Here is a 24,723-nt window from a genome sequence, read left to right on the forward strand (position 1 = left end):
AAGCTTAGAGGGCTAGACACATTCCCTCACAAACCTCTACCCTCACCCAGGCTCCTCTGCTTGCAGTCAAGGACACAGAGAAAACATTCCTGAGTGCTAACATGACCCCAAAGGTTAACAGAAATGATGGCGAAGCTGGGGGCACTGTTTCCAAGTCACTAATGGAGTTCACACACCCGGAGCTTTCAAACCCGTCCCCGTGTGCACACTTGCCATCTAACATCAAGGGGCTCCTCCTGAGTGCAGTTACTAAACCATTCTGCTTCCCCTACCTGGGGGCCAGTTCTCTAAGGACGACAACTGTGTTACTACTTACATACCCTTGTACCTCGCCCAGGGCTTGGCACTTACATAGGAAAGAAGGAAAGACAGGAGGAAGGAAGGAATTATTTGACTTAAAAGACTTTTCCAAGCACAAACTTGGGCTACAGTTTAACCAAGGAACATGATCCGCCTTTTAAATTCCCAAGAGCATCAAGACTCAACTATTCACAATATTTATGTTTCCTGCTCCCAGTGCGCTTTGAGGCTACTGACTCTTAGTTCTTTCTGCATCGTGCCATTGGTCTGCTCCCCCAGGCCTGTTTTTATAATGACAGAACTGTTTGCTTCCAACTGGAAGTTCTTGTCTGTTTCATTTATCTGCAGAGGGGTGTTCTGAGGGCCCAGCAGACAGTCGGTGAGGAGATGCTTTTGAAGATGACAGCAAAGGGGGTTCGTTCTCCCCTTCCCACAGCCAGATCCATCTTGAAACAGAGATCCTCTTTAACACTTGATGCCCCCCCAAAAGTTTCTAGGTAATGGATCCTCCAGTCCAAAGACAATAACTATTGTTTCATTGTTCTCTGGCTCCTGGGAAGCTCATTATTCCTGGACAAGGATCAAACTTTTCTACCCTTGGTTCAGATTCAAAAAAAGACTCTCAGCAGGGTCTCCATTAGTTCAAATCGCTGCTTGTACTACAGAACTATTTCCCACCATCATTTTCCCAGAATTCACTTGTGAGCAGGAGGGTGAGGCCCGATCAAGGGGAGGAGGGAGGGATGGCAGGGTTGTGAGGACTCTTGGTTTTCTCCCACACGGTGTTAGGTCTGGATGGAATTGAGACCAAACAAAAGCTGTTTGGAAACACATGCCCCCAAAGTCACTCCCACTTGGAGGGGAGGGGACCCAGAGTATTAAGAGGTGGAAAATTCACTGCCAGCTCCCCATAGGAAAATTCTCATTAAGACATGGTGAAAATATTCTCACGGGGTCCTATCAAGGACTTTGAGGTTTGAGGGCCCAAACCCACCTTTAACCTCAGAAACATATTCATTGATAGACTCTACACATACAAGGTACAACAGTACGATGAACTCAGCTGCTGTTCAGAAAGAGAACTTCTGGAGAGCATTCTATCCCATCTGGATTTAAAAAAACAAAAACAAACAAAAACAAAACAAAACAAAAAAAACTCCAGAATTAAAGAACTGATCAGGTCAGCATTTTTTCCCCCCTAATTTGACACTGGGTCTAACACAAAAGCATAAAATGCCAGCTAAAAAAGGGGAGCTCTACTATCTTCTACTCTATAAAGCTTCATTGCTTGGTAATAACACCTGATACCAGGTCTCAGATACACAGTTTTCTTCACATTCAACTGGTAAACATCAAAATCAAAACAAGAGCCAGACTTTCCACTTGAGTGTGAATGACTGTCATTCTAAGCTGGGACAGACTCCTCAGTGTTTTGGATCAAAGCAGAGTATTTTTCATTGCTGATATTTGTTTACTTTTAAAATATAATGACACCAAACACAACCTGAAGGCAGTTTCTGTTTCACATGCAAAGCCGCCAAATAAATGAAAACTAAATTTGCGGTTGCTTCTATTTTCTGCGACAGACCAACCATCATTCCTGGAGCCCAGCTTCTGGTCCTCACCACCAGAAAGCAGCAGATGGGAAGATAAGCTAAGAAAGCTGCCTCAGGCCAGAAGCTGAGTTGCTTACAGAAGAAACACTTCTCCTGTACCACCGGCTCCAGAAGAAAGATTAGCATTCAGGAGGAAGGATAAGTTTTCTATGGCCTTCCCTATGAGACTTCTTTGAATACCCAAGGACAACCAAACATAGAGGTACGGGCAGGAACAGCACTGGCCAGGCAGCCAGGAGGCCAGCACTCCTGGGGTTCTAGTCTCAGCTCCATCTGGGGTCACAGCCTTGGACAAAACATGTCCCTGCCCTGCTCCCAACCTGTCAAATGAGGGGTCTAGTTAGGATTCTGACTTAAGATTCTCCCACTTTTAAAATCTCTAACCTCCGGGGCATCTGGCTGGCTTGGGCCAGCTTGATCTTGATCATGGGGTGGGAGGTTCAAGCCCCACACTGGGTATAGAGATTACTTAAAAAACATCTTTCAGGTGATCAAGATATGTCATGGGATCCAGACCCATGTCAGGCTCTGCGCTTAGCATGGAGTCTGCTTGTCCCCCTCCCTCAGTTCCCCTTCTCCCCTTTTCTCTCTCTTATGCTCCTTCTCAATCAAATAAAATCTTTAAAAAATAATCATAAAAATCTAAGTAAATGTCCAGTGATGGGGCCTCTGAGGAAGCACGGCAGGCTCACCCCTCCTAAAGGAGCCAAGTTTAAATTTTAAATGAATGATAATAAAAACCACTGGCCAAACAAGAGCCTGTAGGCCAATGCACAAGTCCTGGGCTCACCGGCAATCTCTGGATGTGGCAATAGCTGGCAACTGGGGGCCCGGATGCTAATGTCAGGCTGGCTGACTTGCAGCAAGTCCTAGGAGAAAATGGAATGTAAAGACTGCTTTTAAGACACTGAAGAGGGGGCACCTGGGTGGCTCAGTGGAGAGCCTGCTTCTCTCTCTCCCTCTGCGGCTCCCTTTGCTTGTACTCTTTCTCTCTCTCTCTGTCAAATAAATAAATAAAACATTTGAAAAAAAATTTAAGTTTAAAGCAAACATATAACAACAAAAAAACCTCTGTATCCACAATGTTAAACATGTGTTTGGGTTCTAAAGACAATAACATGCAAAGATTCAGCTAGTTCAGGCACAAATTACCACATCTCAGTGAATGAGAGCAGCCTGGGGACAGCATGGGACACGAGTGAAGAAAATGGATCTAGGAAGGTTCAGGGTAGGCCCATTTAAGTCTGCTCTTACGCTGGCCTGTCACCTGAGCTCACAGGGAGCAAGGCCCACCTGTCCTTCCCTCTCCAAAGCAGGCAGGTTTGGTTTTAGAGGCCCCTCCTCCATGGGAAACAAGGAGAACCTACCTTTCTCCTCCCTCTTAAAAAGCCACGGCAGGGGCACCTGGGTGGCTCAGTGGGTTAAGCCGCTGCCTTCGGCTCAGGTCATGATCTCAGGGTCCTGGGATCGAGTCCCGCATCCGGCTCTCTGCTCAGCAGGGAGCCTGCTTCCTTCTCTCTCTCTCTGCCTGCCTCTCAGTGTACTTGTAATTTCTCTCTGTCAAATAAATAAATAAAATCTTAAAAAAAAAAAAAAAAAGCCACAGCAGATTCCCCTGGGCAGATTCCCAGGGGACGGAGCCCTCAAAGTGTCATCACTTACTTCCAAACAGAGAAGTTACACCTTGATTTAGTGGTGCAGGTCAGGAGGCTTAAGTCTCTCAAAACAGCCCCTCACCAGCCCATTTTGGGGTTTTTGTGGTGTTTTCTAGTCATCCCACATTCTGAAATGGATTTTTTAATCCCCCAGCATCAAATATCTCAAGACTGATGAGGGAGCAAAAGGCAGGTTGCTGACAAAGCACAAGCGGACCCCACAAACCAGCCCGCTCCCCCAGGGGGGATGGTGTGACATTCCTCAGTCACTCCAGGCTGCCCTAAAGCTAACAAACAGTTAACTGACAGAGATCACAATCTTGCAGGACAGGAGCCTCCACCAGTTTACAAATGTCTCAGTGATTTACAAGGAAAAGGCATTCTAACCAATAGCCTAACTTTTGGAAACCCAGAAACCGTGGACTCCATTTCCTGGAGGCCTGACAGCACCCTCCCCTCCACAGTGATGTGGGAAACAAAGGTAGAAGAGAATGTAAATAAATTAAAAATTTCCTTATAACCTGCAGCCCACTGACCAATACTTGAGGCAGGCAGAGTGTAAGTTCCCTCCAGATACTCCCCAAAGGTCTTATGCCTTACTAGAAGAAAAACACCTTCACTTGATACTAGCCAGGCCTCCAGCATATGAAAGTCTTTAGGAAGACCTCCCTTTGTCCTGGCCTCCAGCTCCCTAGGCTGTTATCAGCCACTCCTCACAATCCCTGTGCAGCAGGTTTTCCTACCCATGGGTCCTGTCCCCATGCTTTAATAAAATCACCTTTTTGCACCAAAAACATCTCAAGAGTCATTTCTTGGTCTTCAGCTCAGGACCTCACCAACAATCCAAAAACCATATCTAAATGATACCTGCTTGGGGCCACGGGGTGGCTCAGTAGGTTACGGTCTCCAACTCTTGGGCTCAGGTCATGATATTGGGGTTATGAGATCGAGCCCAATGTTAGGTTCTGTGGGCAGAGTTTTTTTCTCCTCTCCTCTCTCATTCTCTCTAATAAATAAATCTTGGGGGGGTGGAGACTATACCTGTACCAAATCAATTGACCTCAATGACCTGCAGTAAAATGGCTCCTACACTTTAGGATGGGAAACATGCCTCAGGAGAAGACAGAGATCATGCCCTGCTTTATCAGCACTGGCAGAGTTTGCTCTGAGCCAAAGTTCTCATGGAAAAGAGGAGTTTCCCTAGTGAAAGGAGGCAGGATGAAGTGTGGCTGGGCAGCTCCTTGCAGTCCCCTCCTGCTCAAATCTAAACTTGGGCTACATTTTGAAACCAAGGCAATAACTGAAAAGGAGGGCTGCCCTCGTGTTCTTAACCCACGCACCGATGGCCCGTCTGGCTCTGGACAGAGTCCCATCCTCTGTACCCCAACGTGAGAATGCTGCGTACGAGGCAATTACACACTCCCACCCAGGCCGTTACAAGCACCCACGCTTTCTCCTCTTCCCATCACATCCTCAAACTTTCCACAGCCCAGCAAAGCGGGGGCTGCAGCAAAAGCCCAGTGTGTCTGCCCACAAGGGGACCTTTCAATGCCTGCCTTCAAGCATCGCCTGAGTATGAGGTCAGCCTCCATTCTATAGGCTGCAAACAAGCTGACTTTGTGACCAGCCAGTCTGCCTCCTATGAGGCCCTAAGAATGGAAAAGGAATGGTTTAGCATGGTAACGGGCATGGTAACGAGATGATTCAGTGCCCCAGCCTCCTCGTCTGGAAGGCAGGAGCAAGCACAGCACCCACTGCCTGGCCAACAGCAATAGTGAGGAACCGAGAGAATTCAGGTAAAATGCTCAGAATAAAACCTGGCATGGGGTATCACCCAATAAATATCAGCAATTAAAATACTTATTATTATCACACAAGTCCCTTCCATGAAGCCTCCCTTAGGCATACCCCTCAACACTCAATGTCTTCTGCTTCTTAAATGTTCTACAGAGACCTGGAAATCACAGATACAAGCTCAAGTTGTTAAGGATGGTTTCATGCAGGCAGGTTACCTGGAAGGCCACCAAATGTTAAAATTATTATTATTAAAGTCGTAGTCTAAAATGTATCCTTGTGGGTCCCAAAGGACACCTCCCGCCCCCGCCCCCAAGTCCCCCCACCAAGTAACAATGTTTCTGATGGGTTCACCACTACATGTTTGTAGAGTCTCTGGATTTGTTTCTTGGATCCAAAGCTGAATTCTATGGAGACTGAAATTTTCTGAAGTGCTGGAGTTGCAGCAGAGACATCTGCTACCCGCTCAGAGTTCCCACCACAACCCCAAGGGGATCCTCAGACCAACGCCTGCTACATTAGAAAGAGAACATGAAGTTATCTGGAAGACAGAGGTGATAAATGTGAGATCAGACACCCTGTCAGTATTGCTCTTCTCAAACTTACTGCCACAAACATACAAGATCAAACCACAGTATGATGAAGAGGACAGGTGCGGACTATCACCAATGCAGGGTGAAGCCTGGTGTGGCCTAACAAGGCAGCCTTAGCTATGGGTCTCCCTGCCTCCAAATTTCCAAAGCATTTTATAGATCCCTTCATATGGCACCTAGTCATTTCTACTTTTTTTATGCCTCTGAAGACTTTACACGCTGTCTTCCACAGAAGCAGCTCCGTCTCTCACAGGTCTGAATGCCCCGGAGCTCCCACCGCAGTGCCTTACTGAGGAAAGAGAGCCAACGTTTAAAGCAGTCAGCAGAGAATCGCAATTTCACAAGCTTTCACAGTAGTCCCACTATATTCCAGACTCTAAATTCACAATTATAAAAGCATTACCTAACAGAACTCTTCAAAGGGCCTAATGGATAAGAATGTATCAAGTGTTTTTTAGGAAATGGTTGTTTTGAAGCCTTGAGAGTGAGTGTATGGAAGAGAGTCCGTACCATCAACCTAAGGTTGAGGAGAAGAGACTCTCGTCGGGAGCTGCTCCTGGTGATGTCACCTCCACTGTGGACAAGGTCCATCAGAGTACTGCCCCTGGCCTCCTCCCCATCCTCATTCTGCTGGTCCCTAGGAAAACAGGGTTGGAGAGACAGCCTTTCCTCTCCCCCTTTCCTTTGGATCTGCTGCTCTTCCTGGTGAACTGTGTACCTCTGTAGGGGAAGTCAGGTCCAGCCCCGTGAGACTGGTAACTGGGTCGGGTCCCCCAGAGTCATTTCGGGGTTCAGTAGTAGGAAACACACTTCTCGGCAGATGCAAGCCACAGTGTCTCCCATCAGCAGTATGAGGGATAAAGGTGATGTCTGGCATCTATCTGCTGACCTTGTAGTCTCTTTGGTCAATTTGTTGACAAACTGACAAAACTTAGGAAGAGAAATGTTATTTATTAGGCTCCCTCAAACGCCCCAACGTGTCCCCCTTTCATCTGGCTGATCATAAGGCCTTCCACAGGGAAAGCCCACGAAAAGGGCCGCAGGTGTCTTCCTTAGCATCACATCACCAGGCCCACCTCTGCATACACTGCCCCAGAAATGGCCAGAAATCCATCCCTCACCCAATTTACAAATGATACATCAACAAAATAAAAACTGCCCTATTGCCCATTCCTCATTATCTGTGGGGATTTTGCATGCTTTATCATGCATCCCACGTAGGCCAAATTGAGTTAACAACAGCTACTACTTGAGACACCGGCAGCCTTCCTTCGGACAAGGGAAAAGTACAAAGTCTACAAGAAAAGACTGTACATCCGAGGAGGAACAGCTCTAAACAAGGCTAGGATAAAACACACACTACATCTAAAGCATCGGACTCCATCTGTACTACTGCAAAAGTGCAAGATGCTGAATGGTTCCCCAGTTTGGCAGGAAAGTACCCAAGAGGCTTCCGGAAGGTTCTGAGAACGCAGGCCGACCCCCAACCACACCACGGTTGCTGGGCCCTATCCTCTAAATTGAACACTTCCCACACACCCTCCTCAACCAAGGAAAATGGGAAGGGCTGGAAAGAGGCCAACTTACATGCTCTTTCATCTCGTTAGCCACAGTTTTGGACATCATGACGCAGCAGAGCAGGACGACGAGAATGAAATACAGCGCATACATGGTGCGTGTGCTCCGGGACTGTCGGATCTTGGGGCAGCAGCCGCAGCAGAGGGAGCAGCCAGCAGTACCACAGCAGCAGGCCAGCTAGGGAAGGAACACAAAACAGCCTCTTAGAGTCACACATTGACAGCCCCACAGATGCCAGACCTCTACAGGTCCACCTTCCCAGGCAATCATTCTTCAGAGCCACCCTGCCCACAGAACGTGCGGGAACAGCGCGGTGTGGGGACAAAGCTTTCTCTCTCTCTCTCTCTCTCTCTTTTTTTTTTTTTAAGATTTTATTTATTTGACAGAGAGAGACACAGTGAGGGAGGGAACAGGAGTGGGAGAGGGAAAAGCAGGCTTCCCACTGAGCAGACAGCCTGATGTGAGACTCGATCCCAGGACCCTGGAATCATGACTGGACCCGAAGGCAGGCGCTTAAGGACTAAGCCGCCCAGAGGCCCCAGGAACAAGGCTTTCACCACAATCAGTCTGACATTGTCTTTAGTAGAAGGTGGGCATGTGGCTTGGGAGATGCCCCATTGTTAACAGAAAAGCCACAGTTCACCCGAAGCACTGTCATCATTACTCTGCAATAAAACAAAGATTTCTGAGATCAGCTGTAGAGTACAAGAAGCCAAGAATGAGACAAAGGGCAAAGTGGGTGGGAAGAACATGAAAGTCAAGAAGCAGGGCCCAAGAAAGGGACGTGCCAAAAACACAGGAGGCAAAGAATTAACTGTATAAACACCTAGGGACAGGCTGGATGGGAAAGACTATGTGGGCGGGTCCACATGGTCCTTGTCCTTCGGAGGCAATGATGGGAGCGTGTAGCCTGCAGCTTCTGACACGGGCTTTGTTCCCCAGAACTCCGTGCCCCCACCGTGAGCTTCCAGGCTAATGAGCAGGCACAGGCACCGGGGAGCACAGAGATCCTGCTGTACCACTAAGTGCACACGCATCTTTTATTTGGGGAAACAGGTTTTTCCCCGTCCCCAATCTCTGATTGGGCTTCATTGGTCAATGCAAACTACACATAATTTGGGAATAATAAAATAAAATGGGGATTAAGTTTTCAAGTTTGAAACCAGTGTTGACTTTTTTTCTTTTTAAAGACTGTTTTTTTAGACCATTCTTAGGTTTACAATAAAACTGAGAGGAAGACACAGAGATCTTCTATACCCCCCTGCCCCCCACAGATGCATGGCCTCCCCCATTAGCAATATCACTCACGAAAATGGTACTTTTTTTTTTTCTTAAACAAGGATGAATCTAACTTGCATAACATCACCCAAAGTCTACAGGCTACTTAAGGGCTCACTCTTGGTGTTGTGCACTCGATGGGTTTGAATAAATGTATAATGACATATACCCATCATTGTAACATCATACAGAGCATTTTCACTGTGCTAAAAAGAAACTAGATCTTTAGGAAAGCATGGGGTAATGGGGAGTGTTGTTAAAAGTTCAGGCTCAAGGGGTGTCTCAGTGGCTCAGTCAGTTAAGCCTCTGCCTCTTAAGTTTATGTTCAAGTCATGGTTTCCCAGTCGTGAGATGGGCTCCGGGCTTAGCATGGAGTCTGCTTGAGATTCTCTCTCCCTCTGCCTCTCTGGCCCCTTTCTTCTTCCCCGTCCCTCTCTCTAATAAATACATAAAGGTTTAAAAAAAAAAAAAAAAGGCTCAGGCTCAAAGTCAGCCTGCCAGGGTTTAGAACCTGGCTCCTCAATCTACCAGCTGTATACCATGAGCACGGTATTTACCCTTTTAAGACTCAGTTTCCTCATTTATAAAATTGGGGTATTAACGGTATTTATGCTTGTGCTATGACCTCATAGGTGACTTGATCTAACATACCTGGTCTTAGGAAGGGATTCTCTTAAGCAAACAGGGAATTTTACAAAAAGATTACCATAACTTACAAATAACAACAAAAGCTATATATGTTAATGCTATAGTCGGGCACCTGGATGGCTCAGTCAGTTGAGTTTGGCCCAGGTCATGATCCCAGGGTCCTGGGATGGAGCCCTACATTCGGGTCTCTGCTCAGCGGGGAGTCTGCTTCTCCCTCTGCCCCTTCCCCAGCTCACGCTCTCTCTTTCTCTTTCTCATATGTTCACTCTTTCTCCCAGATAAATAAATTAAAATCTTTAAAAAAAAAATAGACAATATACTTGGTCTACAGATGAACTAACCTACTTTCCTTGAGAACTGCAGACCACCGGCCTTAAGGAATAAAGGACCAGACTTCCCCAGAGGAGAAGTCCTGACCACTTCTCCTGGAACACAGCTGCTGCTGATGCCAGCAAGTCTGTTCAGGGTCATGCCAACATATGACTATTAGCCTGGGTACCACCTTCTCCTGCAGGTAGCCCAGCACCAGCCCCCAATGTCCCATACCTTCCCCTTTAAAACCCTCTGGCTTCACCTGGACAGGGAAGAGGGTCTTTGGGACATCAGTCCACCATCTTCCCAGGCTGCCAGCTTCCTGAATAAAGCAACCTTTCATTTCCCACCATCACTTGACTCCCGAGTACTGATTTTGAAGCAGCTGAGCTTGAGTTTAGAACTGATTCTCTGCCCAGGGACACCCATCATTGTCTGAGTACTTTGTGTACTATTTCATCACTTTCCATGGTTGCTAATGCACTCTTTCCATCTTATGTTCAGTTTTCCAAACTGTCTTCCTCAAAAGACTCTTCTGGCCTCATAAGGCAAGGCCACAGCCTGGTAAGGTAAGTCACTCTGCTTGGGCTGGGCTAACAGATCTCATAAGAGAGAGCCCAACACCACTGCCTCTGTGTGCTTCTGATAGGTCTCCTTCCTTTATAATTTACTCACATCCTCCATCCACGACTTTACTGACCTCCTTCCACCCGAGGCCCGAGTTTCCCCCTCTCCCTACCTTCTTAACCTCTCTCTCCTTCCGCTGACGTAGCAATCTTCTCCCCGGACGCTCACTTACCTCTTCCTCACCTCCCAAATTCTTTCCCAACTATCTCCTTTGTTGGCTGCTAACTTTTTTTTAGTTCTAAGGTTTTTAAATTCGTATGTATTTCAAATTCAAATGCAATAAAATATGTATTCTATTTGGGAAAGAAGTATTTTTAAAGCTGTTAATGCTTCCCATGATAGAATGTTCCCATAGGATAGTCAACATTTACATCATTTCCAGATTTTATATTATTTATTTATTTATTTTATAAGAAATAGGGACTTTAATGAAGACGATTTCCCTTTGGTATAATTGAGACCCATGGAGACACCCGAATGAAACGAAAAGGCCAGGACGGATATCTGGGAGTCCAGTACTGGCAGCGGAAGGACGCCTCCGGGGGCTCTGGGGGGTCCAGGAAGGGCCGGCGAGGCGGCGCAGGGCCTGTCACTGCAGGTGTGAAGCTGCTCACACCCGTGGGGCCTCCCGGGCTCCCTCCCAGTCCTAGCTCAGGACCTGCTTCTCAAAGACCTGGGTCTCTGGTAGAAAGGAGAATGCTGATGGGCCCAACAGCCACAAAGGCTGGGTGGGCGGGAGAAAATGCCATCATTGTAAAAGGGCTTTGAAAAGTCAAAGAGGTGATGTGTACACATAATTGATTGCTGTCATTTTGTGCTCAGGATAAGCCACAGAAAACAAAAAAGGAAAATAAATCTACAGCCCTAAAATATATGCATAAAAAATAAAAATAAATCCCTTTCTAAGTTATTTTATTTTTATTCTAATATTTATATTTTATTTATATATTTTTATTTATTTACATATATAAATGTATCTTATATATTTATATTATATATCTATATAAATTATTTTATATATTATTCTTTGTTATTATTTAAAGGTAAGTAGTAACAGAAAGAATGTGATTCCAGAAAATGTGAAAAAATCATACTGCTTACTTAGAAGACTCCTATTATTAAAGTCACGTATCATTGTATGGATTTAGCTTTTCAAACTTTCCTTACTTTTCACTTTCCCTCTTTATTTATTTTTCTTTTTTAAAGATTTTATTTACTGGGGCTCCTGGGTGGCTCAGTGGGTTAAAGCCTCTGCCTTCAGCTCAGGTCATGGTCTCAGGGTCCTGGGATCAAGCCCCACATCGGGCTCTCTGCTCGGCGGCAAGCCTGCTTCCCTCCCCCTCTCTCTGCCTACTTGTGATCTCTCTCTGTCAAATAAATAAATAAAATCTTTTAAAAAAAGAAAGATTTTATTTACTTATTTGACAGAGATCAAAAGTAGACAGAGAGGCAGGCAGAGAGAGAGGAGGAAGCAGGCTCCCCGCTGAGCAGAGAGCCTGATGCAGGGCTCAATCCCAGGACCCTGAGACCATGACCTGAGCTGAAGGCAGAGGCTTAAACCACTGAGCCACCCAGGTGCCCCCCCCTTTCTTTTAAAAATATACATGCACATGTATGTGTATCTGTATGTATACACACACACGTGTGTGTATCTGTATCTGTATGTATATTTACAGGTGTGTGTGCATATATATTCATACCTAATATTAGAATCTAACAGCCATTCTCTACTAGCCTAAGAGTTACTTATCAAATCAATCTATGCCAATAACCAATGATAAAAGTGCACTGTCTTAACCTAGACACTGATATGCATACCAAGTATATATTCAAAATGGCGTTCTTAAAAGAAATGTTGTGCTAGCATCTAGAAAATCTCACAGAGCTGCTGACTTACCACTTCTTTTAGGAAGAGCATAATTTGGAATAAAATGGGTGCACATCCAGCCCCTGCCACTTACAGGTTTATTACTTTGAGCATGTCACTCATACTGATCTTTACCTTCAAACTGGAAAAAATCAATTCCTGTCCAGCTGAAACTTCCAGCTCTGTCACATGCTTGGAGAGAGGTTCCAGAGTCTTGTTACCTCTGGCTCCAGAGAACCTAAATCTTTTACTGAACAAATTATGGTCTTAAAAAACCTAATAAATGCATTTACGACGACATGGATGGAACTTCAGGGTATCATGCTTAGCGAAATAAGTCAATCGGAGAAAGACAACTACCATATGATCTCCCTGATATGAGGAAGTGGAGATGCAACATGGGGGGTTAAGGGGGTAGGAGAAGAATGAATGAAACAAGATGGGAAGAGAGACAAACCATAAGTGACTCTTAATCTCACAAAACAAACTGAGGGTTGCTGGGAGGAGGGGGTTGGGGGGGGGGGGGTTATGGACATTGGGGAGGGTATGTGCTATGATGAGTGCTGTGAAGTGTGTAAACCTGGTGATTCTCAGACCTGTATCCCTGGGGATAAAAATACATTATATGTTTATTAAAAAAAAAAACCTAATAAATGAAGAATGTACAACACAAGAGTGAAACCTAGTGTAAAGCATGGACTTTAGATGATAATGATATGTCAGTGTAGGTTCATCAACTGGAACAAGTGTACCACCCCATGGGGGCTGTTGACAACCACGGAAGCTATGCACGGAGGCAAGAGATAGACTCCACAGAGTCCAGTTCGGAAGTCAGGTGATGCACTCTGAATCTCTCATACCAGCATTGTATTATGAACAGCATTGAGGGTTTTAATTTATAGATACTGCATACTCTCCCTTCCCACAAGAAAAGATTATACACTCAAGAGAGACCCAGGAAATCTCTTTGGAGGAGGCTTACAATTCTTCTGTAAGTTCATTCATTCTGCTAATATGCTTGCAAAAGGGTACAGAGATTTAGTATAAGGTTATTCATTATGAGCATGAAAACAGTCTTTTTCTCTAGCTACATGGGGACTGGAAAAATGAATAATGGGCGATCTATACAACAGGGTATAGTTAAAAAGAGTAATTCAGTTGTTGACTGAATTGTGCCCTCTCTTCTCCCCTCCCCACCCATGAAAATTCCTATGTTCCTCTTCTACCTCAGAAAGTGGCTATATTTGGAAATAGGAGTCTTAAAGAGGTGATTAAAGCTAAATAAGGTCATTGGAGTGGGCACTAATCCAACATGACTAGTGTCCTCAGAAGAGGAGGAGGTCAGGACAAAGACACACACAGAAAGTAGACCATATGAAGACACAGAGAGAAGACTGCCATCCCTAAGGCAAAGAAAGAGGCCTCAAAAGAGACCAACCTCCCAATTCTTGATTTAGGAATTCCAGCCTCCAGCACTGTGAGAAATGAAATTTCTGTTTTTTAAGCTACTCTGGCTGTGGTACATTTTTGTGATACCGCCAGCAAGCACAACCAGCATGCCTGATATTTTATACACATGTCCGGCTGTGGGAGGATGCAGGGGCACCAATGTACAGCCCACAGTGACCCGTGATGCTGCTTATCTGTAGAGTGGGTCTAGATACGAGAGGAAAAGACCACATCGACTTGTTACTCTACTCCCGTGCTTGGGTTTTTATCATGTTCACATATCACGCTTACAATTAAATAAAGAAAAGAAAACTGCCTTTAAAAATTTAAGCTTGAAGATATTGATATAGAAGTATTTGCAAGTATGGAGTTGACTTATGTGATTTTTTTTTCTTTCTCAAGAACCTCCCCTCCCCCAAACACAGCAAAAAAGTCTCCGAAGAACCCTTTATCCCCTCTATGTCACTTCTTTCAGAATACCAATGGTATGGGGGTCCCTGACTGGCTCAGTAGGTGGAAAGTGCAACTCTATATCTTGGGGTGTCTGTTTGAGCTCCATATCAGGTGCAGAGATTGTTTAAAAATAAAATGTTTAAGGGGCGCCTGGGTGGCTCAGTGGGTTAAAGCCTCTGCCTTCAGCTCAGGTCATGATCCTGGGGTCCTGGGATCGAGCACCGCATCGGGCTCTCTGCTCCACAGAGAGCCTGCTTCCTTCTTTCTCTCTCTGCCTTTCTCTCTGCCTACTTGTGATCTATCTCTGTCAAATAAATAAATAAAATCTTTAAAAATAAATAAATAAAATAAAATGTTTAAATTTTTTTAAGATTTTATTTGTCAGAGCAAGAGTACAAGTGGTGGGGGGTGAGGGGCAGGGAGTGGCAGGCAGAGGGAAAAGCAGGACTCAATTCAGGACCCTGGGATCATGACTCCAGCTGAAGGCAGATGCTTAACCGACTGAGCCACCCAGGCTTCCCAAAAATAAAATCTTAAAAGAAAAAAAAAAAAATAGCAAGAGTATGAATAGCAAAGGCTTTTGGAAACAGAAGGAACTTTGTCCTTGCCAGGGCAGAATCAAAAGGAAAGGCTACTCCAGCTACTTACTTCTACCTGGGGCTGGGCCTCCTCAGTTAAAGTCACTCTTCTTCTCCTGTCTAAGGACACCACACACACCACCCCCCACAATAAATAAATAAATATCATAAATATCAGTCTTCCTTCCCCCACACCCCCGACTTTGGACACAAGATAGTTCCTCCAAAGGACTGACCTCAGGCATGTGAGGACATGAGCTAGGGCTGGTTTCTAACTCCCCTCTGTCAAATCAGAAAGCACCATTCCTTTATTACTTAGACTCTCCAGCTGGCAACACCACCAATTAGAAATAGAAAAGAATCGGGAGGAAAGCCAAATAAATGTCACAGAATCCGCGCACACACATAGAACATGTATCTTATTTATGACAGTTGCTCCCGCCCTCCCTCCCTCAAGTCTTATTTTCAGTTATAACAGGCTTGCTTAAGCCCACAGCTGCTTGGAGGGAAAAACTGGCGGGAGTTCTCTGGCCTGAGAACCAGAAGACCAGGATTCTAGCTCCGGGTGTGCTTTGTGTAAGTCATCTTTCCTCTCTGGGGCTTTGTTTTCCTCACTTGAAAGCTGAAGGAGCCTAGGCAGACAAGACAGTAGGTAAATAGGTTTCATCTCACATCACACAGCCCACCAGCAGGGCTGGCCCTGTTATGCTGTCTGAGGTGCATCCTAAGACCGAATGTCTCCCCAGAAAAACTGAATTCTACCTGCCAGAGGCATGGCGACGTTCATGCTACATTTTGGTCATCCCTGCAAGAAGTTATGAGACATCTCCACCATCCATAGATACTTAGATGTTAAAAAATGAACTACAGGGGCGCCTGGCTGGCTCAGTGGGTTAAGCATCTACCTTAGGGTCAGGTCATGATCCAGGGTCCAAGGATGGAGCCCCACATCAGGCTCCCTGCTCAGTGGGGAGCCTGCTTCCTCCTCTCATTCTCCCCCTGCCACTTGGGCTCTCCTCCCTCTCTCACTTTCAAATAAATAAATAAAATCTTTAAAAAAAAAAAAAAAAGAAAAGAAACAAAGAAAAATGAAGTGCAAGAGGCAAGCACACAGAGTTAACCCCAAAGCAAGAGAGAGAAAAACCAGTTATAAAAAGAAGCAAGAACTCGAAAGTGGAGCAGCTGAAAGCTCTTCAAACACCCCACAGGGAAAGTGAGCATCTCTTGCTTCCAGCCTCTGCTCCGGAAGCATAGCTGACACAGGGCACTGTGCTAACTCATCCATCGTGTCCCCTTTGCTCCACTTAGGAAGGCAAAGAAGGACACTTCTGCCACAAGGACATCCCAAAGAGGGTCACTATTTTATTCTGACTTGCAGTGTATTAGCTTGGGGGCACGTACATCCTGCAGCAAGGTGGAAAACATTCATTCAGAAGGACTTATTCCTCGAGAGTTCCAGAGAGCCAACTTGGTTTTAGTGTGTCTGAACTCAGTCCAAACTGCGAGAGGAAAGAAATCTCTAAATCTGACACCACCCTTCATTCATTTCCCAACTTGGGAGATAGGGGAGCCCCAGCAGAACTGAGGGAAGACATAAAAACCTTCTGTTAACTACAGGAATTAGAATATTGATCCCTGATAAAGGGTGGGGAGCCGGGGCAACAGGAGGGCAGTTCCTCAAATACGAAAGCTGGTGAGGGTGTTAAAAGCAGAACCAGGTCCCTGGACATGCTGCAGGGTGTTGATCGTCAAAGAAACAGGAGCAAATCTTGAAAGCAGAAAATTGGGTGCAAATTTTTTTATTCAAGTGAACAGTGTTCTCCCACCTTTAACTATATTTAGATTTCCGTATCTTTCAGTAATATACAAAACTACACCCGCTGCTTCACAGCCTGCTTCCTTTCGACCTTCTTTGAGGTTTTAGGATTACTTAGGAATCATAGGGCAGGGTGGGGTGGGGGTGGGTGGTCCACGCAGAGGTAATGAACAACTGATTAGACCTGAACAAGCAATATCTGTTTGAACTCTAAAGCCCACAACCAACATTTTGCAGCTCATTCTGGCCCTGAGCTCAAAAACAGCTTCGCATTGGGTTTGTAGAGACCTTCTTCTAATACAAGAAGGCAGACGGGGTGGTAAATAGCCTCTCTTGCTCCCATGGTGTCACAGGCTGTCCTTTACGAGGAGCTATGTAAGGGAACAAGGAGACAAGGGAACAGGGAAAGAAGTAGCTCACCAAACAGCAAACACAGGTGGCCGGTGGTCCCTAACACACAAAGCAATCGTGTGCTGGGAAACTCAACACATATTACACACGTGTCAGTAAACCGCTTTGGGGCATACTGTGGATTTCTCCCATACAAAAGAACAGAGGGCAGCTTATCAAAGCGTACTTAATCCACAGTATTAGCTAACAATAGCTAACACTTACTTATTCATCCCTTAGTCTCTGCAAGGCACAACTATTATTATTATGTTAGCACCCCAAAGTTACAGAGCTGAGACAGAGACGCAGAGACATTAGGCAACTTCAGGTCAGAAGGCTGATGAGTGGTGGAGCCAGAATTTCAATCTGGTTGGCCCTCTGCCATTCAGCCCTGCTTAATGCTGGCATAGAGAGGGTGAGCTGGACAGACAACACCCGCAAAAGGGAAACTCTGGATGCATAAGGAGGAGGCAGCAGGAGAGGAAGCACTTTTTCTTGCCTGCCCTTGGGTGTATAGTAAGCATTCAACAAATACCTGAAGAAGGCCATCTTCTCTGGGACCCTTTCTCTCTTCCAGGTCATGTCAGGCCTCAGTGGCTCTGGATGACCTCAATTAAATACAGCCCTGCCCCCAAGCAGCCCAAGCACCAAGCTCCCTACATCACCATGAAGTCCTAGCCACCATTAAAAGCCCTACTCCTAATCCTATGGAAATAACCAGGGCATTCATTCACTCAATTCTATCTATCATAATCTACACCTACTAAGCACAGTGTTAATTCCCAAGAATGCAGCAATAAAAACAAAAGACCTTTTTCTACCCTCACTAAGCAAGAATACAAAGATACAAGTAAGGATGACCATCGAGGGGTGCCTGGGTGACTCAGTCGTTAAGCGGCTGCCTTCAGCTCAGGTCATGATCTCAGGGTCCTGGGATGGAGTCCCACATCAGGGTGCTTGCTCAGTGGGAAGCCTGCTTTTCCCCTCTTCCCCTCCCCATGCTTGTGTTCCCTCTCTCACTGGCTCTCTCTGTCAAATAAATAAAGTCTAAAAAAAAATGAAATGAACATCTACATGCTGTTTAGAAGAGAGAAAGGAAACTTGGATGTTCCATGAAAGATTAACCACCGAAATGATGGTGTGTTCACTTCTGGTGTGTTCACTTCGTTGAAGACAAGGCTTCCACCAAAATGATTATACAGTATGATATAGAACAATTTATTACCATGGAAGATAGCAGCATTGTATTCACTGAAAATAGTTAACAACACAACAGTATAGAGTATGAGAGCATGGGGGGAGTAACAATATAGTAAGACAGAGACCAGCAATGACAATAACAAAAAACAATCTAGAAGGATATACCAACTTGGCAACAGTAATTAATAAACTTGTAGGAGTAAGTGACTATGTTTTTCTTTATTTTCTAAACTCTTTGCAACAAGCACATAGCTTCTAATTAGAAAAACATGACAACAAGTTTCTATTTTGGGGAGAAAACAAAACAATGTTCCTATTCTATCTCACAGGTGGTAAGCATTCAAATATTTATTTACTGAATCAACCAATGAGTAAATGAAATCTACTTTAGCTATGTGACTGGGAGAAAACAGCCAAAGTAAACTATCACTGAAACTGAGGGATAAAACCAGAAAATTCCTACTGCAGTGCATCTTTAAAATTGGGTAAGATGGGAAATTTTCTATTTTTTTACCACAATAAAAAAGAAAATTCCTTAACCCTTGCAGTATTTTTTTTAGTGTTTAATGGATGTAAATAAACCCCTACTTGGTAGAATTTGAAACAAATAAAAATGAAATAGAGAAAAATTACACAGCTACCTAAAAGTTTAAGATGTTGAACAAGAAGCTATACATTTGCCTAAACCAGAAATGAGCTCTTTTATTACCTTCATCTGAAATTCTTAAGTTTTTCTCTTTTGAGTTCAGAGAATCCCTCAGAGTTCCAAGGGTTTGTCTGGGGTTTGTTTTTTTTTTTAAAGATTTTATTTATTTATTTGACAGAGAAAGAGAGAGAGAGCACAAATAGGCAGAGCGGCAAGAAGAGGGAGAGGGAGAAGCAGGCTCTCGACTGAGCAGGGAGCCCAAAGTGGGGCTCGATCCCCGGACCCTGGGATCATGACCTGAGCCGAAGGCAGCCATTTAACCGACTGAGCCACCCAGGCACCCCAGCTCCAAGGTTTTCACAATTGTTCCCACAACCGTGGCAACCAGATCCCAGGCATTTGCCAGAAAGAAGTTTCTGACAGTTTCTCACGCAGGTTTCAACTCCCTCAACAGCACTACCATGAAAAGCACTGTCAAGGGTCAATGTCCTTCCTTAAATGGAACTGGGCACCTAGGGATTTGGGGACCGAATCCAAAACAGGCAGGCTGTGAACACACACAAAGCCAGCACCAGCTTCTGGGTTACAATGGGGCCCGAACAAAACCGTTCTCCTTGCTGAGACTCTCTTTCTCACAAGGTTAGGGTTATTTTCAGCAACTCACACATACCAAAAAAAAAGAAAGGAGAAAAAAAAAAAAAAAAAAAGGTTGATCAAATTCTCTGTCCTTAGGCAGCAGCTGGAATTCTTTGACTCTTTCCATCACGTCCCCCTCAGCTTCTATCTCTTCTACAAAAAAATACCACACTTGATATGTTTTAGTAGGTGGGTGGAGAGAGTCTATTGGTTTAAAGTTAAAGAGGTTAACTTCATGGCCCTTCAGTAGGAAACAAACATTCCCGGAAGGCAGGACTTGCACAGTGGTTTGTCCAACTTGGCACTGGAATGTTGGGGGTGCAGGAGTCTTTGCTGGGGTGTTAGGGCGGTGGCTGGCATGTGTACTGGTGGGTGTTTCTCAGCGTCCTGAGCCTCTACTCACTAGATGCCAGGAGCCCCCTTCCTTGTCCCCCTCGCAGGTGATAACAATCAGAAATGTCTCCAACAACTGCCCTCCCCTCCCTCTGTTGTCAATCACTGCTTCAGGTAACAGTGAGGTAAGAGCAATGAGGGGGGGGGTCAAGCCATCTGGGTTCACACCAAGGCTTGAATGCTGCCGGGTTATGTGGCCTTGGACCAATTCTTTACCTCTTGAGGTATTACTGTCCTCATTCATAAACTGGGAATAAAAATATCTACTTCACAGGGTCATTATGAGGATTAAATGAAACAATCCAGATTAAGTTCTTAACATGGAGCCTCGCACAGGGTGCTCAGGAGAAAAAAAAAAAGAGCCAGCTGTTCTCAACATCTTTAACACCATCAGTCCTCTCCCTCCTCCCTAGATGTGCATTGTCCTTGGCCCTTCAGGTCATAAGGAAAGAGGTAAGGATAGGAGGGTGATGGGACCAAATGATTAATACCTCATTTATAGCAATGTTTTCATTTCCTGCCTTAACATGGCTGATAAATGCATCTGTTGAAGGAGAATATTTTTAGAAACAAGAACTCCTAAGATCTGAACCCAGGAGGGCATTCTAGCAACCTGGAAAAAAGCTTCTCCATGCATGCAGAAAGAAGCACTTCCCACCTGCCAAAAGCGCAAGCTATCTTTGTACTTTGTTTCCACTGAAGAACAAACAAGGCAGCAGAACATTCGTTTGCACACACTGAAGCCACCAGTGCCTGCAAGAGAACAGGCGAAGAAAGAAGAGTTTTGAGGGGGAAAAAAAGGTATTAAGAACATGAAACCCTGAAACTGGAAATGGTAGATTTCCCAGATTTTCCCAGGATGGAAAGAAAAGTGCTCATTTTTAAAAGTTTTAAATCTTCTCATCCAAATAACAGGGGGAAAATCTTGCTTGTTCTACTTATCCACAAGTATGAAACACAAAGCCCCAAATTCGCCTAATTGTGTCATGGAGGTTACGCTGCAAAGGAAAAATCTGTCAAGGCCCTTCCAAAGGGATGCTTTCTGCCAACCCAGGCCACAGACTCCGCCAAGCCACGGAGCACTTCGTGGGCTGGCAACGGAGGCCACAGAGCCAACGGGATCCAAGTATGCTCTAAACAGAGAACAGAAATGAGCTTGTTTCACCAGCTCCCTGCCGCCGGAACGACCATGACCTCAGAGCTCAGGAGGGTCTGCAATTTCCAGGGTTGGCAGGGCACTCCTCTCCCCATCAAACGGAATTCTATAGGCTACTCCAACATATAAAACCTATATGTTTCCCTGTATGAGATGAGATGAGATATGAGATACACTGTAATACTATAAATATGCTTACATGTTCATACAGCCCACTTACCAAATGCTTACTAGTAACCCAGAGTATGCTAGGAGCGGGTCATACAGTTCTTACCCTCCTGAGGCTTGCATTCTAGTGGATTCTTTTTTTTTTTTAAGATTTTATTTATTTATTTGAGAGAGAGAGAGTATAAGCAGGGGGGAGGAGCAGAGGAAGGAGGGGAAGCAGACTCATGGCTGAGCAGAGACAACCCCCACCCCCAGTGCGGGACCTGATCCCAGGACCCTGAGATGGCAACCCAAGCTAAAGGCAGACACTTAACTGACTGAGCCTCTGAGGCGCCCCAACATTCTAGTGGATTTACGTCAAACTCGGCAGTCCCCAAATTCTACCTAGCACTTAGGTTAAAAGCCCCTGATCCAGTCCAGTCCTCTTGTGTTCCTGACATGAAACCTGTGGCCCAGAAATGTTAGGTGATGTGGCTCAAAGACAGATTTAGTGATGCGCCCCAGGGAACCAGGAAAAACAGGCCGCCTGAAACAGCTAAGCAAATCGAGGGGAGGGACAGGCTAAGTCAGTCAGTCTTTGGGTCCCATACTTCTGTATGGATGGTGCAGCAAACCAACAGATACTTGAAGCAACTAAATGAAGTCACCGTAAAGTTTAAACGGCACTGTGGACCACGGTAAGAAGGCAGCGTCTGCGCGTCTAGTACATTTTGAAAGGCTTCCATCCCAACACAGCTAAAATGAAAGTCTGGCACATGATGAGGTAACTGGAGAGGTCACAAAACCTGAATGCTGCTCAACAGCCCCAGGCAGGAGTAGGGAACACCCAGTCCCCAGCGGGACCTACCCACCCGCAACGCTCCCCATTTTGAGAAGGCAGCCAACAGGAAAGCCCCTCCACCCACCCGACCCCACCCCCCAACCCCCACGCCCACGCCCACGCCCAATCCCACACACAACCCATGTGCAGGATCAAGGGCTGGCCAGCTTCCCTCCCCAGGCTGCAGAAAGGAGCCATTACTCAAAAGCCACCTCTGACCCTCTGCCCACTGGCGAGATGCCTCTCTTCGAAGGTTTATCTAGCTCCAGTGGCTCTGTACAAGGAAAAGCTTGCACACACCATCTACCTTGGGTTTTCTAACAGTTAGGATTTCACTGGATCCTATCCTTTAGGATTCACAAATAGACCAACAGAGGGTGACATCTGGGACCTCTTTTCACATAAATGAACACGTAAACTGGAGACAAAAAAGTCAGACATGGAGACTCTGGTTTGGAAAACTCACAGCTGCACCTGGGTGGTTCTAGCATTTGTAGGTGGGAAAGGGGAAGGGGAGCAGAGGGAAGATTTACACTGCCGTGGACTCCTCATTCTCATGGGAAAACTCGTGTCCCTCCCACAGGTCCCCCTCAGCCCTCTAACTCTCTTTATGGAGGAAAACCTGGTGGCCACACCTGGTCCTGGTTTTTAACAGCTTTTTCTTGGAGCTGAAGTAACAGCTACGCTGCTTTCCTACAGCGGAGAAACTTTCTCACACTTCATTTCACCATCCCTCAGTCCATCAAAACTTCAGGAAGCCTTATTAGTTCTGCGCTCCTTTCAGCTTCCAGATTTATCTCCTTCTATCATCTCCAGCTTAAAGAGGAAGGAAGACTAGGTGTGACTTTCCCCCAGGCAAGTATCTACAGTTCATTGCCTTTTTCTTTTATCTTTTTTAAAAAAATATAATATCATTTTTTTTAAAAAGATTTTCTTTATTTGACAGAGAGAGATTATACACAAGCAGCGGGAGCAGAGGGAGAGGGAGAAGCAGGCTCTCTGCTGATCAGGAAGCCTGATGGGGGAATCAATCCCAGGACCCTGAGATCCTGACCTGAGCCAAAGGCAGATGTTTAACAGACTCTGAGCCACCCAGGAGCCCCGTAACTGCGTTCTTCAATCAAAGTGCTGTCCAGATGCCCAGCGGACCTCATCATCAGCCCCTACATCCTTCTGAACCTGGTCCTCATGACAAAGCCAGCCGGTACAAAAGCTCAGGCAGTGTTTATGAAGATACTTTTATTCAAGTATGGCTGCCTTGATGGTACTGATGAAGTCCCAGAACCTAAGTCAGGTTCGGTGGGGTGAGGTTCGGAGCTGATGACTAAAGAAAGAATTCTTAAGACATCTTTGGTGCAAAATGGTGGTTTATTAAAGCACAGGGACAGGACCCATGGGCAGGAAGAGCTGCGGCTGCCCCGGGTTGTGAGGAGTGGTTGGTTATATACACAGGAGTTGGGTAGGTGAGGACAAAGGGGTGTTCAGAAGGGCTATTGGGGCAAAGAATACTATCAGGATATTGAAGGCTTAGTTGCTATCAAGTAAAGACAATTGGAAGTCTGGTGGAATGTTACATTCCTGCTATCAAGCATCCTTGTTAATGAGATTTAGGTTTAGAAGAAATTTAACTTTATTTACTTTTCCTTCTACTTCCACCTCCTTCGGTTTTTATGGAGGGGAGGGTAACATTAGGCTTGAGGAACAGAGTTCTGTGTCTTTGGAAATTGGGCTATTGATAAGGTAACTTCTTTGTTGTAATCTCAAGGACATTTGCAAACCAAGGGAGACTCCTGTTTTGCAGGATTGCATCTCAGCAAGTTAACTATTTATCATTTTATGGCAGTCAAGGGTGCCTGAGGAATGCTACACCTATGGAGGGGAGCGGATGAAGGGGGGGTTGCAAGGCGCCAGCTCTTGCTTTGTCCTCAGCCAGCCTCCTGCTCCCTCATCAGTACCAACTGGCAGATAACTGTTATCATAGGCAATTCCTGGGAGCAGCCAACCCCCAACTTGAGAAACTTCCTGCTGATGTTCTTAAAATAAATTTGCAAAACGAACCAGGGCCAAATGAAGGAACCTATGAATCATATTTTTTCTATCAAAGAGACCAATAGTCATGAAAATATTTTTACATAGGGAACCCCAACCTTTACCTTCTTATTTTCCACTTATCAGGGCATTCGCTTTGTGAGCAAGTGGGAGGCAGGGTAGAGGGGATTCTAAGAGAGGTTTCCCTTGGGGCATTCTTTCAATGAAACAAGTTACTACTCATGTTGAGAGTGGTGTTCCCTCTGCTTTTTGAAAACTATAAAGACAGAGCTCTTGGGTGCCTGGGTGGCTCAGGTCATGATCTCCTGGTCCTGGGATCGAGCCCCACATGGGGCCCCATGGCAGGCTGCCAGCTCAGGAGGGAGTCTGCTTCTCCTTCTCCGTCTGCATCTCCCCCCTGCTCATGCTCTCTCTCTGTCTCTCTCTCTCTCTGGTCTTGAACGAATAAATAAAATTAACAAAAACATAAAGACAGAACTCTTCTATCAGTCCTTGGCTGTGAAGAACAGTATCCCAGCACTGAAATCAAACACGATGGACCACAAAGCTAGGCTGACACACAAACCAAATGTTTGGGCTGCAAGGTAAACAGGCCTCAGGGTGGGCAGCTCAGGAAATGGACCTTAATTACTGTTATTTGTTCAGTCAAACCTAGAATTTCTCGAGAGTCTGCTGGGTAGAGTGGAGGATGGAACAAATAG

The 24,723-nt window shown here is 45.5% G+C and overlaps 1 protein-coding gene across 1 annotated transcript in view; it reads right to left on the reverse strand.

Moving 5' to 3' along the window:
* Window positions 1-24,723, reverse strand: part of SERINC5 (serine incorporator 5) — a 103,036-nt gene that overhangs the window by 44,774 nt on the left and 33,539 nt on the right. The window contains exon 2 of the mRNA XM_059418143.1: window positions 7,546-7,713. Within this exon, the coding sequence (XP_059274126.1) occupies window positions 7,546-7,713 (168 nt within the window). The remainder of the gene's footprint in view (window positions 1-7,545; window positions 7,714-24,723) is intronic.

This window comes from Mustela nigripes, chromosome 12 (assembly GCF_022355385.1).
Source record: "Mustela nigripes isolate SB6536 chromosome 12, MUSNIG.SB6536, whole genome shotgun sequence".
In the NCBI taxonomy this organism is placed as follows: Eukaryota; Metazoa; Chordata; class Mammalia; order Carnivora; family Mustelidae; genus Mustela; species Mustela nigripes.